An 18,689-nucleotide genomic window follows, 5' to 3' on the forward strand; every position below is an offset into this window, starting at 1 on the left:
AGCAGGTGACCTAGTCTGTCTTCTTCACCTCGGGCTGATTGAAGAGTTTTCCATGAGCACAGCGATACCTTACACATTAGTCAGCATCATGGATAATTGTCATTGTTACGATAGCAGTTTCCTGAATGGCAATTTTATATGGGTTAGCCCTGGGGGCAACTTGAGATCACAATGATGACAGTCATGCTTTGCCGTGATGTATCACCTTTTTTCTGAGAACTTGAAAGCATTTCACAAGTGGTAATTAGGCTTCCCAAACCCGCTGAAGAGTGGATATTATTATGTGAGCTGGTTTTAAGGATGAGTAACCTGAATCAAGTTTGTGAGCTGCTGAAGCACCAGGACCTGGTTTCCGAGATTTTGGTCCACCACCCCTGCCCATCCTCTGGGTGGAGTCCAGTGTTTATCCATGAGGAGGTTCCCAATGAACATTTAAAATCAGGAAGGAAAGCTGAGGCACAGAGAAGCTTGTAGAAAATGCCCTGAGTCACCCAGCTAGTAATGGTGTAGGAGCAAAGATGCAACTTGGGGTCTGGCTGAACCTACAGCCCACATTCTGCCAGAAAGAGGTACTTGCCAGTAGCCAGATAGGCCAGCACCATCTTAATTATGGGCAGCCTCACCCCAAAAAGGCATTAAGGAGTGAGTTTTTTCATTTGTGAAGAAAATCGAATAACAGGCACTGTTGCCTTTCTAAGAGCTTCACAGACAGAGATGAGGCAGGTGGCTCAGAGTCCACAGCCTCGAGAGCAGGTACTACTTGGTAAGGGTCCAGGGAGTCCCAAAGCTGAAGCACTGCTCTGCAGGACCACAGTCGGCCCAGAGATGGCCAGGATGGGGGATGCCTAGCCCAGGAAATACGACACAAATACACAACAAATTGCCAATGGATTCTTTGGCTCTGACAAGCCAAATTACCAAGAGGGAGCATACAGGCCTGTCCAAGAAGATACATGGGAAAAATGGGACTCCCCCAAGGCCTCATATCCAAATCTTTAAGAATTAGGTGTACCTGAACTGCTTCAACATCACTGGCACAGCCACGTACTCTACTGATGCTCTCATGAAAAGCAAGGTTGTCCTGTGGTTCACTCCCCTGGGCAGGCTGGACACATGGTAGACAAGCAGTTCGTAGCACAGTGAATATGGGACCCATGACAGTCATGCATCCTAATGGGTGAGGGTCTGTGGGGCCCTTTCGAACCAACCATCTGTCTGAGTGTTGGGAAAACATGGCTTTGCCCCTGATTCTCCTTTGTGGACATCCCTTGGCATCACACCCTGCATCCTGTCTCAGCCCAGCCCTATCCCTATACCCAGCCCCAGCCCCAGCACAGGAACCCAGGACAGGCAGAGACATAGGACCAATTACTTGCTCCTGAAGGTCCCAGGACAGCTGCCAGAGATATTTGCCACAGAGGAGGCCAGGAGAGAGCCAGGCTGAAGGTCAGCCCCTTGCCAAGGAGGCTGGAGTTCAGAGCAGGCTTTTGACCTGGTTGGGGAATGGGGACGTCTCAGGACAGCAGGACCATGGCAGAGACCAGTGACACCAGCTGTTCAGAGGGCCGGCTCAAGGCATCTAAAAAATGTCAGAACTTTACCCCGGATGGGCAGGGAACTCCTGGGTGCTCTGCCTCCACCCCCGGTCGGGACTGGCTAGGCACCTACCTGGTTGGCGTGTTCCAAAACAGTCTGCTTGACAAGATGCTGTACCCTGAAAATGCCTCCTTGAAGGACCATCCCAGCTGCCGCCACACTGCGGTCCATAGCCTCCTGGAGCGAGCACTGTCCTACACCAGTGAGTTCCCTCCAAAAATAGGCACTCGGAGTCCCTGCTTCCATCCTGAAGTGTCTCACAGGGTTCTGGTCCGGAGACTTGTCCCAAGAGCACCCATTTCACGATGTGGTCCAGGGCGCTAGCTCTCCTCCTGCTGCATCTCTCCCCATGTCCCTCCCCAGGCCAGCCCAGGGCAATGCAGATGGGATCTAGATGCTGGTCCTTCCACCTCTCCCAGGACAACTGACCCCCTTCACAGCCTGCCTCCTGGGACCCTAAAGCCCTCGCCATCTAGGCCCTTACCAAATCCTCATTTGAGGCTGCGGTGTCTGAGCCCTGAGGGGGGCGGGGTCCTGGTGAATACCTCTGCCATGTGCTACAGCCTTTCCTTTGCTCAAACTGCCTGTTTGGGATACCAAGGTCCTGACCAACTCTATGGGTGGATGAAAAGACACGCCAGCCCCCCTGTCTGCCTCTGCCCCACACAGCACAACCTCATAGTCACCTGAACAAGGCCATCAGTTTAATCAAATGTCTGGGTATTACAAAAGGAATTATTTCAAAACAACTAGTATTCACAGAGTTTACTCACAAGTTCACATGGCAATGTTTATTATTTACCAGACATTAGGAGCCTCACCAAGAAGATAAATGACGTCCTGCCAGCTCTGCCTGACCACTTAGAATTACAGGCCACAGACTGTCCATACATCCTGTTTGGTTCCCATTCTAAACTTCCTTCCTTAGGGCTGCTTTTAGTACTTTGGAAACTGAGTCTTGACCTTTTGTCCCTTGAGAGACATTATGGAGTGGTGAGAAGAGAAATGAATTAGTTCACAGAAGGTCAGCCACAGGCTGGGAGGACCACGAACAGTGTGGCTGACGATAAATTCAGGGCAGCCTTGTCCTTTCTTGCCCTGTGATCTTGGGGAAATTACCCAGCACTGTGAGCCTTAGGTTCTTAATCTATAAAATGGGTTTGATAAACCGTTTTTGTAGGACTATTGGAATGTAGGGGGGTATTAAAACACCCGGCAAAGTGCCTGGCGTATATTGGATCTTCAATGATAGGTAGTTGTTTTTAGTATTATTTTGATCCCAGGCCTGACCACTCCCTCCTCTGAAAATTTCTTTTCCTATGACAGAATTTGCAACTCAACAGAAATCTAAACAGAAAAGCACTCAAAAATGTAATTTGGTCTATTTTCCCCCCAAGAAGCTAGAATATTCGATGTGGGCGCAGGGGTCTTCCCCAGGAAGGTGAAACTAACAACACCCCGCTGAATTCTAGTTAAAGACTAACTGCTTAACCCCTTTGCAGCTTCTTTTCCATAGCAACAACTACTTTTATTTCATTTCATCTTCATGGAAATGTAGCCCTTCCTTAAAGGTAAGCAAAATAAATTCTTATTTCAGTGGAGTCAGTTCTGCCTTTCCCTGGTCAGATGGAAGAGTGCCCGTCCAGTGACTTCCTTCCATCAAGGACCAAGACCCTGATTGCTCAGGAAGTCCTTGCAGAATGGGGATAAAACACCTTGTTCTCTGCATTCGAATGCACTGGGACAAATGTGCAGGGCATCTTCGCTACCTGTTACAGGTGAGATTTCTCCACGATCCAAAAGGAACTTCTCAGAGCAATTTTCCTTTTCTGACGAAATTCCTCTCACGCCCAAGACACACCTTCTGCCAATGCCAGCAGCAGCCACCACCGGCTTCATCACAATCATCTCTCCCAGAGGGAATCCATTTCCCAAAGCCCCAAACGACCTGAGTTAAGGCCTTTTACACTTGCGTGCTCTCCCCTGGAGCCCCACCGCCTCTCCCCTTCTTTTACTTGTTCTCTGGGACTGAGGGGACCCCTCACCACCTTCCCCATAGGACTGGGGCTCCCACCCTATCATTCAAGGGTGGGTGTGTCCTGCTGATCCTAGTGTCCCCGCTACTAACACAGGGCCTTCCAGAGGACAGAGGCTCAGCGAACGTCTGTGAGGTAAGTGAACCACTGAGCAGGGCTCTTCTTTATTCTGATGAAATCTCTCCGACTCTCTTGAATGAACCAAGCAATTCTGGGTATACACATATAATGTTTCACAGAATGACACACAAAAAGGGACAAGAAGCGAGAGTTAACAAGCTTTTACTTTTATTTCTGTTTCGTGACCCATTCGATTGTACTGCTAAGTTCTTTCACATTTCCAAGGAAATCCTGCTCCAATGCCATGGGATCTCATTCGGGATCACAAACTGGGATGGAAGGGGTGCCAATTTGTGTTACACAATAGCACAACTCTTACTCTCAAACTGCTTAGCACAATGCATATATGGTCAAAGTTATTCACAAACTTAGATGCTGAACCTTATTAAAACTTGTATTAAAAAAGAACAACATTTGAGAAATTCCTAAAGGAAAATAGATTAATTGCTATGTCATCACAGGAGCCCAAAAACGTTACACGCATGTTCCCCAACTTGCCCTGGCCCTCACTACCTAGAACGCTGAGGGCTCTCTACTCAAACACAGAGTGAGCAATAGGCCTCACTTCGTGCCCAGCAGGGGAAGCTACTGGGCGTGGGCCTGAAATGTGCCTGGATGCACGTGTGGCTCAGGCCCTCTCTTCCTCAGAGTTCTCAGCCTCTTCGGACAGGGATGGGTATGAGCTGGCATCAGTGGTACTGTGCCTGTGCAAAAACTCCAGGACTTTCGCCTTGGTGGTTTCAGCATGGGCCCTGGGACCCCACAGGAACTCGTAACGAGCAGGCTCAGTGTTGGCCACCTGCCGATACTCCACATACTGTTCCTGCACCCAAACCTTGGTGATAAGCTCCCTGGGTTCCCCATAGATGGAATGCTCCACCCCGTCATGCAGCCCCATATCATTCAGCGCCTTCCACACTCTCTCCTCAGGGGCACTTTCTCCCTCCACAGCAATAACACACAGGAACATGACCAGCAGGCCGGTCTTGGGCATGTGGCGCCGATCACTTCCCATCCCATCATAGCTGAGGCCCAGGGTGGTGACCATGACATAGGAGTGGTCGCTGGCATCCACTTCCTTCACATCAATGCCAAAGAGCAGCTGCAGCCACAGCGAAGCCTGTTTGAGGAACTCGGGGAAGCGGTCCTCGTGCTCTCGGATGATGCTCAGCATCTCCGCCTGTGTGGTCGGCTCCTTCGCACGGTACTTCAGGAGCAGGTAAGCCAAGAGCTTGTTCATGCTGAAAGGCCGGGTGCTTCTCGGGGAGTAACTGGCCCCTCCCGGGACCTCCGAGGCGCTCGGCTTCTCCTCATCTTGGCTGCTGGAGCCCTCATCGTCTGACTGGCTCCATGGAATGGCTTCCATGGCAGAAGCGGAGCCACAGGCCCCCTGAGAGCTGTGGGGAAGACTCCCTGCCACAGGAGCAGCCTCCGGGCTGTGAGGTAACAGGACAGAGGGGGAGGGAGAGCTGGAGGAGGAGGGGGAGGGGTATTCCTCCTCCTCAGCCCCGAATGGCTGCTCATCCAACAGGTCCTGCGTCTCTGTTGGGTCCTGATGGTCTTCCCCAAGGTTGCCCAGCTCATTCATCTGGTTCACAGGCATGATGACTCCTGCCAGGAGGCAACAAGAGTGTGGGCAGCAGGTGGGCGATGGGGACCCACACCTGGGGGGGAGGGAGTGTGAGTGGCCTCAGCTGAGAAACACACCCTAGGTGGCTCTGACCAAGGCAACTTACAGGTCTCTTTACAGTTGCTCTCAGGCCTCACAGCGTCTCCTCTCCTGGGCAGCCTGTCCACTAAGAACCTAAAGGAGGAAGTGAGACAGCGTCTCAGGTTCAGGTGGCACAGCCCGAGGTTTGGGGGCTGACAGTGGGTGTCATAGATTTGGGCACTCTGGTGTCTCTTCTGATCGAGGGTGCACGAGCGCCTGTATACATATTAAGCAAAAGCTCCTCCCCTAACTCCTGGCCCTGCCTGGCTCTCCACTGCTCTGTGACCTTAGGACATGGAACTCAAAACAAGGGCTTAACCTACAAGGTCCTGAAGGCCATGTAAGAAGAAAGGAAAGGCACCTCAGTCCACAGATGGCAAATAGAGCTCTGGTCCCTAGTGCTGACAGGACTGGGGCCAGATTCCCAAAAGTCACCTGTGTTCCGGGGCAACAGTCACTTCCTTGTGCACTCAAGCTGCTCACCTTTCCCCTGCCAGAAACTCCCCACAACTACCACGCTGGCCTGAGGCAAATCACTCATAATGAGAACACACACCTTGAGACTAGACAGAAGGAAGTGAAAGGGCCCCAAACCTGACCTCACCTTGCCAGAACCTCCCAAGGAGTCAGAAAGGGGTGACCAAAGTTTTGGGTCCATCTCTGCTGGGATAGGGCTTCGATCATTTCTCACCTGGACACCCTGAAGGGCCTGGGAAACTCCTTCTCTCTACTGAGCCCACTCTACTTAGAAAAAGGCCTAGTCTCCATTAGACACCGGAAGTGGAAGTGAGCAGAGCAAATCCACGCAGCATCTTAGCTTGCTCTTGGCTGACAGAAGGGGCAGGGCAGGCCGGGGCTCCCCTGTGTTCCGGTTCCCCTCAGTGCTCACCATGATTCCTGGTAGGACCTGGGATCCTGCCCCAGCTAACCTGAGTCCAGACCCTCAGACCAACCCTGCCCACCCTGAGACTGCCACTCGGGAAATGAGCAGGGGCTCAGCCTGACAGAACTGCCAGGGATTTCCAGGGCTGACAGACAGAGCAGGCAGATTTCTGTGGGGACCCCTCTTTGTTCCGGGGATTCGAGTAAGCTCACGCCTCCCACACCATCCTCACCTTGATTCTTGGCAGGATCTGGGACTCCTCCCACTGTAGACAAGATGTGGCCCCCGGGATGACCTGACGTCGTCCGTTCAGACCAAGCTCCTCACCTTCCAGAGACCTCAGAGACAAAATGAGAAAGAGCCCCATAAGCCCCCCACCCCGGCCTGGGTTCCCCCAACAACTTACAGTGGGGCCTGGGCCCCCGTGTTCTGGGGTATGCGTGCCCTTATTCTGTCCTCCAGATATGGGCCTTTATTCCTGGCTAGGCTAAGTCACCCTGCTGACCTGATTTCACCCTGAGTGACTGTCCTTAATGAGAACCCCTGATAACAAGTATGTGGGAGAAGGGAGAGCAGGTCATATCCAGGCACCCCTGCCTGCGCCCCTGAGGATGAGAACGGGGCTCCCACATGCGGAGTGGCTTCTTTTCTCAGGGAAAATGAACATGCAGTTCTTTCTAAGGAAGGGTTCACATGCTTCCAACCTTGACAAAACCTCGATTCCTCTTTTCATGACCTGAACTCGTCCCTTTTGACCAAGGCCCTCACCTTCCTGAAGGCCCCGAGACAAAAGTGAGGGGATCCACCTATGTAAACCCATGTCAGGGGTCTCAAAGTACTGAAAGCAGCACACAGCGTGTTTCAGTGGGGTCCCGATTGTCTGGGGTGGTGGTAGCGTTGGTCCTCCCCAACTTCCATGTTACTCTGGAGGGCCTTGGCCCTTCCCCTTGTTGCCTGGCATTTGTCCCCTTCAGGTCAATGTCCCCTGCTCCCTTAGCCACTCCTCAGGCAGAACTGTGCAAACACCCCAAATCCACAGCCCTTACATGAGTCTTCCCTGTGCTGATGGCAGGATAGGGTATAGTGTGGCACCTTCAATGTGTGCTAGGGGGCCTGAGTAATCCCACCTTATGTCATCACCTTGCCTCCCGCCAGAGCCTGGGCCCCCTTCCTCTGCCTGCCCAGAGCCTGAACCTTCTGATTTCGGACGCCAGAGTCCTGCAGTCCTCCCTCCGGGTCCTCACCCTCAGTCCTGGCTGGACCTGGGCCCCCCCTACTATCCAGAGACCATCCTCCTCATACAATGTCCTAAGTCTGAGACCCGGATGTGGGATTCAGGACATGCTTCATGTCATGCCACCATGGGGACTCCGGGACTGACTGTTCTGGGGTATATGGTCACTCTGTCCTGTCTCTGGGTCCTCATCTTGAGCTGGGGCAGGGCCTGGGCCCTCCCTTCTGCCAACCTGTGGCCCTGCTCTTTATACCAAGTCCTCCATGTCAGAAGCAGATGCAGTGGTCAGGAAACACCGCATATGGTCATCTGGCTCTGGGGTATGCCAGGGCTCACAGCAGGAGCGAGCTTCTATGGAGTCCCCTCTGATCTGGCATCCAGGGTCCCTCAGTCCTCCGTCTGCAACCTCAGCTGGCTTCCGAGCCAGCCCTGGGACCTCCAATCGGCCATTAGTGGTTCTCCCTCCCCGGGTCCTCCCAGAGCTCACGGCAGGTATGGGCTTCTGTGGAGTCTTCTTTTGTGGGTTCCTGGGTCCCCTGAGTCCTCCCTCCTGGTCCTCAATTTCACTTTGGGCGATCTTGGTCCCTCCTTGATGACCTAAGGCCCTTTTCCTTACACGGAGCCCTCAGAGTCTCTCGTCAAGAACGGCACTGTGTTCATCCTGCCCTCTCGGCCACGATTGACTGATTGGCGTAGAGGGCCCCCAATCCTCACCTTGCCTCCGGCAGGATCAGGGATCCTCCTGTCTCTTGCCTGAGGCCTTACGCTTTATACCAAACCCCCAGAGTGTCTCAGATGCCGCCGAAGCAGAAATCGGGAAACGCCGTGTGTGGGCCTCTGCCCGTAATACTCACGAGACTCCCTTCTGTTCTGGGGTCCAGGGTCCCTCAACCTCCCTTAGGGTCCTACCCTTGACTCCCGGCAGGTCTTGGGCCCTCCCTCTGTGGACCTGAAGTTGCTCCCCTCAGAACTTTTTCCTCAACTCCAGAGTTGTCTGAGGAGGTGGGGGTTCGGTAACGGAAGTGGTGGGGGATGGGGTAGTACTCAGCCACAGAACCCAGTCCGTGTGGGTCTGAGTACTACCAGCAGGGCGAGCCTGGATGGTGTGGAGGCCCTCAGTCCTCCCTCAGGGTCATACCTTGAACCTCTGCCTGACCCGACTCCTTACCTCTGCCGACCCGAAGCTGGCGCCGCAGCCGGCCTCCTAGTCGCTCTCAGAATTCCGAGGCGGAAGTCAGTGTACGTCACATCCAAGCATTGCTTCTGGGGTTCCCCAGGGCTGACAGGAGGGGCAGAACTAGGTTCCCTGGTGGTCATGCAGCCCTCCCTGTCGTTCCAACCTGGAGCGGCCGACCTAAGTCTCTGCCCTCAGACCAAGGCTGTGACTCCTCAAGTTTCCTGAGGAGGTGGGGATTGGGGGTGCTCAGCCCTATCGCCCTGCCCAGAGTCCACCAGAGCTAACAATAGCGCCCTCAGATAGATTCCGCAAAGCCCTCTTTGCTGGAGTGCAGGGAAGCCTCAGTCCTCACAACCCTCGCAGAGAAAGCTGCAGTCCCAGGGTTGATACTATAGGGGGCGCTGCAGCTTCCACGACCTTGGGGGAGGGTCAGAGAAGAAGCCTCCTTCCACCATGTGTCTTTCCCCGCCCAACTGACAGTGGGAAACAGTGTGTCTAAAGGTTTAGTTTTCCCTGAAGATGCTGAGCAGAAGCAAGGATTTTCGGAGGTCCTGAGATTTTCTATGTTGGCCTTGTGGAGGGCCGTGGTTTTCACTTTTTCATCCTCTTTCATAGTTAAGTAATACATTTTACACCTCTACCTAGTCTGTGTCCATTTTATGTGTGTATATAAACATAAACGTAGATTAGATCTACTTGCATACCCATATGTATACATAACATGCACAGAAACATGTATATATGCATGCGTGTTTATGGCATATATATTTATACGTGCTACATAACTTATTTCGTGGAAGAATACCTGCTCTTACTGTGCATGGTTCACTGTGATATTCGCTATCCTAATTCTTGTCTATTCTTCATCTTCTATTAAAACAATAATTTTGAAAAGCCGGTCCTCACCCACTAAGGTGGTTTCCCGGGTTGAGCACAGACTCAGTCAAATGCCTCAGTGCTCCCATGTTCCCGCTGTCCTGCTATCGTCTGTCACACCAGGGCGACCAGCACGTGTGGTCTCAGGGCCTCAGATCTGTGCAATGAAGTTGGGTCAGTTTAAAATCTTCCCTCCTAGCCATCCTGTCATCTGCATCATGCAAACTACTGCCCATCCCAGCTTCCTGTCCCCCACACCCCCCCCAAACACAAAGACCAGCTCACCACAGCCTCCAGTCTCCCCCAGGGCTTTCTCATGTTTATTGTTTAGATTTTTTGTTGTTGAACTACCTGCCACCCCCCACCCCGAACAGCTTCCATCTATATTTTTCTAGTTTTGATTTAGGGAGCAGAAGACAACCACCCAAGCTTAATTGTCAGGTTGGTAACTGCCAATAGGACACTAAATCTGTCCATAGTTTAAGTTGAATTGACATATTTGCAATATTCTCTTTCCTTGAATGACTGTTAATGGCTCCATTTATTTGGGATTTTTTTTTTCTGACCTGAATCTATCAGTAAACTCTTTTACTTGCCTTCATAAAGATCTTGTATATTTTTATTAGGATTCTTAGTTAATTTTGGATTTTATTGCTGTGGTGAATGGGATCTTTTGTAGTACATGTTCTAATTAGATATTTTTTTTTTTTTGTATGGCCAGGTTCTTGATTTGGCTATAGTGGTTTTCATACACTTTTCCTGCAGTCTCTCATGCATTGGAATAACCTTTGTGTCTATTCCTTTACATTTTCTAGATTGATGATCGTATGATCAACAGACACTATTTGTTTCTTTTCAATATTCATGCCTCTTATTCACTTTGACACCCATAGCTCTGGTTTGGTGTTCCTGTACAGTCTTGGGTGGTAGAGGAGACAGCCTACGTCTCTGACTTCTCCCTGCCTGTAATGGAAATGCTTCTAACATTAGATTGACAGTAGATTGCTATCAATTTTAGGAAGGGAAACTCCCTTTTTCAACAGCCAAGATAAGAAAGCACCCTAAGTGCCCATCCATAGGTGATTGGATAAAGAAGAGGTGGCACGTATACACAATGGAATATTACTCGGCCATGAAAAACAGTGAAATCATAATACTTGGGACAACATGGATGGACCTAGAGGGTATTATGCTAAGTGAAATAAGTCAAACTGAGAAAGACAAATACCATATTTTCTCACTTACTTATGGCATTTAAGGAACAAAATAAATTAACAAAGAAAAACAAAAAAGATTTATAGGTACAGAGAACAAACTGATGGTTGCTAGAAGGCAGGTGTGTTGGGGGCCTGGATGAAAAAGAGTAAGGGATTAAGAAATACAAATTGGTAGCTTCAAATAGTCACGGGGATGTAAAATACAGTACAGACAAGAAGTCAGTAATATTACAACAACTATGTGTAGTCCTTGATGGATACTATACTAATGGGGGGACACTGCACAAATTTTAAAAATGTCTAAGTACTATACTGTACACCTGAAAGTAACATAGAATAATACTGAAAGTCAACTGGAACTGAGAAAAATAATTTTTAAAATGTTGGCATATTTATTTTTTTAATTAAAGTTTATTGGGGTGACAATTGTTAGTAAAGTTACATAAATTTCAGGTGTACAATTCTGTATTACACATCTATAAATCCCATTGTGTGTTCACCACCCAGAGTCAGTTCTCCTTCCATCACCATATATTTGATCCCCTTTACCCTCGTCTCCCACCACCCACCCCCTTACACTCTGGTAACCACTAAACTATTGTCTGTGTCTATGAGTTTTTGTTTCTCATTTGTTTGTCTTGTTCTTTTGTTGTTTTTGGTTTACATATCACATATCAGTGAAATCACATGGTTCTCTGCTTTTTCTGTCTGACTTATTTCGCTCAGCATTACACTCTCAAGATCCATCCATGTTATCACAAATGTTCCTATATCATCTTTTCTTACCGCCAAACAGTATTCCATTCTGTATATATACCACAACTTCTTTATCCATTCATCTATCGAAGGACATTTTGGATGTTTCCATGTCTTGGCCACCGTAAACAAAGCAGCACTGAACATTGGAGTACCGTGTCTTTATGTATAAATGTTTTCAGATTTTTTGGGTAGATACCCAGGAGAGGGATTGCTGGGTCATATGGCAATTCTATTCGTAATTTTTTGAGGAAGCTCCAGACTGCCTTCCATAATGGCTGCACCAGTCTGCATTCCCACCAACAGTGTATGAGGGTTCCTTTTTCTCCACAGCCTCTCCAACACTTGTTACTATTTGTCGTGTTGATGATAGCCATTCTGACTGGGGTGAGGTGATATCTCACTGTGGTTTTGATTTGCATTCCTCTGATGATTAGTGATGTTGAGCATTTTTTCGTATGTCTATTTGCCATTTGTATGTCCTCTTTGGAGAAATGTCTCTTCAGGTCCTCTGCCCATTTTTCAATTGGGTTGTTTGTTTTTTTGTTGTTGAGTTGCATGAGTTCCTTGTATATTTTGGATATTAGCCCCTTATTGGAGGCACTGTTTGCAAAAATCTTCTCTCATTCAGTTGGTTGTCTCTTCATTTTGTCGATGGTTTCCTTTGCTGTGCAGAAGCTTTTAAGTTTGATATAGTCCCATTCATTTATTTTAGCTTTTACTTCCTTTGCCTTTGCAGTCAAATTCATAAAATGCTCTTTGAACCCAAGGTCCATAGGTTTAGTACCTATGTTTTCTTCTATGTAGTTTCTTGTTTCAGGTCTGATGCTTAAGTCTTTGATCCATTTTGAATTGATTTTGGTACATGGTGACAGATAGCAGTCCAGTTTCATTCTTTTGCACGCGGCTTTCCAATTCTCCCAGCACCATTTATTGAAGAGGCTGCCTTTTCTCCATTGTATGTTTTTGGCTTCTTTGTCAAAAATTATCTGTCCATATTTATGTGTTTTTTTTCCTGAGTTCTCAATTCTATTCCATTGTTCTACGTGTCTGTTTTTCTGCCAATATCATGCTGTTTTGATTATTGTTGCCCCGTAGTACAAGCTAAAGTCAGAGAGTGGGATACCTCCAGTATTGTTCTTTTTTCTTAAGATTGCTTTGGCTATTCGGGGATTTTTGTGGTTCCAAACAAATCGGATAATTTCTTTAAAAATTGCCATGGGATTTTGATGGGGATTGCATTAAATCTGTATATTGCTTTGGGTAATATGGCCATTTTAACTATGTTGATTCTTCCAATCCAGGAGCACAGAATGTCTTTCCATTTCTTTGCGTCTTCTTCAATTTCTTTTAAAAATGTCTTGTAGTTTTCAGCACATAGGTCTTTCACAGATTTGGTTAAGTTTATTTCTAGGTATTTTATTCTTTTTGCTGCAATTGCAAATGGAATTGTTTTTTTAATTTCTTTCTCTGAGATTTCATTGTTAGTATATAGGAATGCAATGGACTTTTGTACGTTGATTTTGTAGCGGGCAACTTTACTGTATTTGTTGATTGTTTCTAATAGCTTTTTGTTGGAGTCTTTAGGGTTTTCTATATATAGCATCATGTCATCTGCAAAGAGTGACAATTTAACTTCTTTATTCCCAATTTGGATGCCTTTTATTTCTTTCTCTTGCCTGATTGCTCTGGCAAGGACTTCCAACACTATGTTGAAAAGCAGAGGTGATAGGGGACAGCCCTGCGTGTTCCTGAATGTAGAGCAAAGAGCTTCAGTTTTTCACCATTAATTATGAGATTAGCTGAGGGTTTGTCATATATGGCCCTTATTATGTTAAGGTATTTTCCTTCTATACCCATTTTATTAAGTGTTTTAATCATAAATGGATGTTGTATCTTGTCAAATGCTTTTTCTGCATCAATTGATATAATCATATGATTTTTGTCCTTTATTTTGTTTATGTGATGTATCACATTGATGGATTTGTGAATGTTGAACCATCCTTGTGCCCCTGGGATGAACCCCACTTGGTCGTGCTGAATAATCTTTTTAATGCATTGCTGCATTCGATTTGCTAGAATTTTGTTTACGATTTTTTTGCATCTGTATTCATCAGAGATATTGGTCTGTAGTTTTCTTTTTGTGTGTTGTCATTACCAGATTTTGGTATCAGGGTAATGTTGGCCTCATAAAATGAGTTAGGGAGTACTGTCTCTTCTTCAATTGTTTGGAAGAGTTTGAGCAGGATTGGTATTAGATCCTCTTTGAAGGTTTGGTAGAATTCACTAGTGAAGCCATCTGGTCCCGGAGTTTTGCTTTTGGGAAGGTTTTGAATGACTGATTCAATTTCCTTACTGGTGATCGGTCTGTTTAGATTTTCCAGTTCTTCATGGTTCAGCCTTGGAAGGCTATATGTTTCTAAGTTTATGTAAAAGAAAGTTTGATATTTAGAGTATTACATTTTCTTCAGCATGCTTACTTTCTCCATTCCCATATTCCGGTTCAGGCTTTTACTTTCCCCCTTTTTATGTTTTGGTCGCTACAAATTGTCCCTGTTGATGGTGGTTGAATAGCCTCCTTTAGTATTTCTTGTAATGCAGGTCGTGTATTCGAAAATTCCCTCAGCTTCTGTATGTCTGGAAAGGTCTTTATTCCTCCTTTATATCTAAAGGATATCTCTGATGGGTATATTATTCTTGGCTCATAATTTCTTTCTTTCAATAGTTTGAATATTTGATTCCACTCTCTCCTGGATTGTAGAGATTCTGCTGAGAAATCTGATGATAATCTAATGGGCTTTCCTTTGTACGTTACCGTCTTCTTTTCCCTGGCTGCCTTGAGGATTCTTTCTTTGTCATTGATTTTAGACAGCTTCGATACAATGTGCCTTGGAGAAGGCCTGTTGGGGTTGAGTTAATTAGGTGTTCTATTTGCTTCTTGGATTTCAGGATCCAGTTCTTTCTACAAGCTTGGGTAGTTCTCATCGACTGTTTGTTTGAATATACTCTCTGTTCCCTTCTCTCTTTCTTCTTCTTCTGGTATGCCCATTATTCTTATATTGCTCCTTCTGATGGAGTCAGAAAGTTCTTGTAGAATTCTTTCATTTCTTTTAAGTCTTGAGTCTCTTTCTTCTTCCATCCGTGTCATTTCCAGGTTTCTATCTTCGATGTCACTGATTCTTTCCTCCATCTGGTCAACACTACTACCTAAGCTGGCTATTTCACTCTTAATTTCTTCTATTGAGTTCTTAATCTCCAGAAATTCTATTTGGTTCTTTTTTAAAATTTCAATCTCTTTGGTAAAATGTTCATGTTGTTCTTTGATTGTGTTTCAGAGTTCATTAAACTGCCTTTCTGTGTTTTCTTGCATCTCATTGAGTATTTCAGAACTGCAATCTTGAATTCTCTGTCATTTAAGTCGCATATTTCCATATCTTTAAGTTCCTTTTCTGGAGACTTTCACTTTCTTTCTGAGCTGTCTTGTTGCCTTGGTTATTCATGGCAATTAATGATTTATTATTTCTCTTCCTAGACATCTACAGGAGTGGGTTCTGCAACAGGTTGATAGGAAGAGGTCTTTCTTTTGTTTTCCAGTACGTGTTTGTAAAATGTTTTATTTTCACTCCGACTGCAGCCCTTTTTTCTCTCTCACACTGTAGTGTTATGTTTTCTCTGCACTATTCCAGCTTCACACACAATGGGGGGATTCCCTGGAAGGCGGGCTTCTCCTCTGTTAGCAGTTCACCTGGGTCATAGGGCACTGCGTCCTGTCAGGATGCAGAGAGTTTTTGAAGTTCCAAAGCTCTTCCTGCACCAGATTCAGTGCCCGTGTGTTTCAGCAGTTCTGTTTACTACTGCAGGGATCCGCCGAGATAGGTAGGGACAGGGACGGGGTCAGTTGTGAGAGGTGGCCCAGAGCAATGCCAGCGACCACCACCACAGCCAGTCCTGTTTCCACAGCTCCCTCCCCTTTGCCGGAACTAATTGGGCTGCGAATCTGTGTCTGGGGACCACAGTTCTCAGAACTGCAAATATTCTGGCCTTTTGATTTGACACTGCTACTGTTCCGCTTCTAGTCCTGGGCAGGTGGGGGTGGGGCGAGCTCTGGGGGGGGGGGCGGCTAGTCTCAGTGCCTAAGGGTTCCGTTCTCTGCTCGGCAGTGAGGGCTTAAACCACCGTTTTCAGCCTTCTTCCCTCAGTCTTTGCTCCGAGGTCTCTGCCATGAGCGTTGGGTTCAGCCGTGTTATATGATGTCCTCAGCCCTGTGGACCATAAGTGGAGCCCTAGCAGTCCGAGTTCTTCCCTCTCCCGCAGCTGCAGTAGTTATGGGATGCAGCGAGCTCGGAGCACTGAGCTAGGTCTGCGTCCTGCACCCGCGGCTCCGTCTCCACACTTCTCCCTTCCCTCCTCCCCCGCTCACACAATTTGCCCACCTTTAGATGATTTCAGTAGTGGGCCTCTTCGTCTTGCCTGTCTGCTGTGCAGGGAGTCCTTTGTGGAGTTATAGCTATTTAATTTGTTGTAGATTCCAGGGGAGATTTCCAGAGGCTCATGTCACGCCGCCATTTTGATGAAATCTCTAAATGCTGGTATATTATAGAGAAACTGTAGTGGAAAAAAATTACAAGATATAGTGATGGAAATTCGAAATCAATAGGCAAATATGAGAACTTTAAAATTTAACAAAAGTACAAAGAGCAATAGTCATTAAAAAAAACTCTTTATCTTGAACTCTATTGAATTTCTTTCCGAGGCTTCCTCTGTACCCACTGACATGACCAAATATTTTTCCTACTCTACGTTGTATGTAGGGAATTACAACTGAGGCTTTTTCCTTTTGGTTTTGGTTTTGTTTGTTTTTTTGGAACATTAAATCCTATTTTTATTTCTTTAGTATGGGCTGCTTGTGCATTTAATTCAATGTTGTGTTGAACATGCCATTAATACATGTAGGATATTTTCTGCTATGTGAATGAGCTTGTCTAAAGAGTTCTTTTCACGGGAATTCCTCATCTGGATTTTGAATAAAGCAGAGATAGCCTGGGAGGATGAGGGGAATAATTGCCAATCTTTTGGTAGGCTTTGGAGGAGTTGCCATAGATGATGAGTTCTCACTGACCATTTGATAGAACTGGCTTTCAACATTGCCTTTTTCTGGAACATTTCAGGGTGGCTTGAGCTTTGAATACAAGTTTCAAAGGTCTGTAGCTGTACCACTGCTTATTTAGCGATTCACCTGTTGAAGGAAGTCTTGGTTGGCAATTGGGAATAAAAGTGCTCTACATATCCATGTACAGTTTGGGTGCTTTTTGTGCACTCCAAATTCACTTAGATAAGACCAAGGAGTAGGGAGCTGAGTCTAGTGGTAAGTCTATGTTTAACTTTATAAGAAACTGCCAAACTGTCTTCTAAAGTGACTGTAACATTTTTCCTTCCTATCATCAATGAAGAAGAATTCCAGGTCCTCTCCAAAATTTGGTATTTTCAGGTTTGGGTACCTTAGCCATTCTGATAGGTTTGTAGTTGAACCTTTTCTTCAGTTCACATTTAGGTTTTCCTAATGAAAAGTGATGCTGAGCATCTTATGGATGCTTTTTTTGTGTGATCTGTGTACACTCTTTGGTGAAGTGTCTTTCAATTAGTTACGCATTTTTTTTTAATTTATTGGGATGAAAATTGTTAGTAAAATTACATAGATTTCAGGTGTACAATTCTGTATCACATCAGCTATAAACCCCATTGTGTGTTCACCACACAGAGTCAGTTCTCCTTCAATGACCATATATTTGATCCCCCTTACCCTCATCTCCCACACCCCTCCCCCTTTACCCTCTGGTAGTTACATATTTTTATTGGCTCGTTTGTTTTTCTAATACTAAAAGTTCTTTATTCATTTGGGATATGAGTCCTTCATCAAATACGGGATTTAAAATATTTTCTCCCCATCTGGGGCTTTCCCCTCTTTCTCTTTTCAGTGCCTTTAAAAAAATAAGCTTTGTTATTTGAGGATAGTTTTAGATTTGCACAAAATTTGCAAGAACAACTCAGAAACCTTCCATAGGCCCTATACCCAGCCCCCACCCCAATTATTTTCATCGTATGTTGTATGATATATTTGTCACATCTAACAAACCCATATCAATCCCAAAAGTCTATTATTGTTACAGGATCCCATCTAGGAATGGGGCTCCCACATGCTGAGTGGCTTCTTCTTTTCTCAGGGAACACAAAACTTTCTCCAAGGAAGCGTTCAGAAATGTCCAACCACGGCAAAACCTTGTTCTTCTTTTCATGACCTGATTTCATCCCTTTTGAGCAAGGCACTCAACTTCCTAAGAGCCCCGAGACAAAAGTGAGGGGAACCCACCTCCAGAGACCCATGTCGGTGGTTTCCAAGGGCTGACAGCAGCATAAAGAGGTTTTCACCGGGACCTCCATTGTCTGGGGTGCTGGTAGCCTCATCTTCCCCAAGCTATGAATAGTAAGGCTATGTTGTCTTCCATAAACTAAATTGTGTTGTACACATAAATATGTATGACATAAACACGCATGCATATATATGTTTCTGTACATGGTATGTATGCATATGGGTATGCAAGTAGATCTAATCTACGTTTATGTTATGTTTATATAAACCCATAAAATGGACACACAGATTAGGTAGAAGTGTAAAATGTATTACTTAACAATGAATGAGGATGAAAAAGTGAAAACCACGGCCCTCCACAAGGCCAATATAGAGAACTGCAAAGCTGTAGGGCATCACCAAATCCTTGCTGCTGCTCAGTGTCTTCAGTGAAAAGTAAACCTTTAGAACACATTGTCTCCAATTCTCAGTTGGGCTGGGGAAGAGACAGGCAGGGAAGAGAAGCTTCTTCTCTGACCCTCCCCCAAGGTCGTGGAAGCTGCAGCGCCCCCTATAGCATCGACCCTGGGACTGCAGCTTTCTCTGCGAGGGTTGTGAGGACTGAGGCTTCCCTGCACTCCAGCAAAGAGGGCTTTGCGGAATCCATCTGAGGGCGCTACTGTTAGCTCTGGTGGACTCTGGGTAGGGCTGTGGGGCTGAGCACCCCTCCCCCAAGC

General features: G+C 46.6%; 1 protein-coding gene across 1 annotated transcript; it reads right to left on the minus strand.

The window, feature by feature from the left end:
- Window positions 1–3,976: 3,976 nt before the first annotated feature.
- Window positions 3,977–5,558, minus strand: LOC141569677 (melanoma-associated antigen 10-like). Its single transcript, XM_074323880.2, has 2 exons — window positions 5,489–5,558; window positions 3,977–5,363 (listed from the first exon to the last, which is right to left on the minus strand). Exon 2 carries the CDS (start codon window positions 5,353–5,355, stop codon window positions 4,381–4,383), a length of 975 nt encoding a protein of 324 aa, XP_074179981.1. The 5' UTR covers window positions 5,356–5,363; window positions 5,489–5,558; the 3' UTR covers window positions 3,977–4,380.
- Window positions 5,559–18,689: the final 13,131 nt, after the last annotated feature.

This window comes from Rhinolophus sinicus, chromosome 18 (assembly GCF_057876585.1).
Source record: "Rhinolophus sinicus isolate RSI-liver-muscle chromosome 18, RSI-T2T, whole genome shotgun sequence".
Classification (NCBI taxonomy): domain Eukaryota; kingdom Metazoa; phylum Chordata; class Mammalia; order Chiroptera; family Rhinolophidae; genus Rhinolophus; species Rhinolophus sinicus.

What these genes read in the sequence shown, in the direction of transcription:
- LOC141569677 (XM_074323880.2), bottom strand. Translation starts at nt 5,355, where the DNA reads ATGCCTGTGAACCAGATGAATGAGCTGGGCAACCTTGGGGAAGACCAT.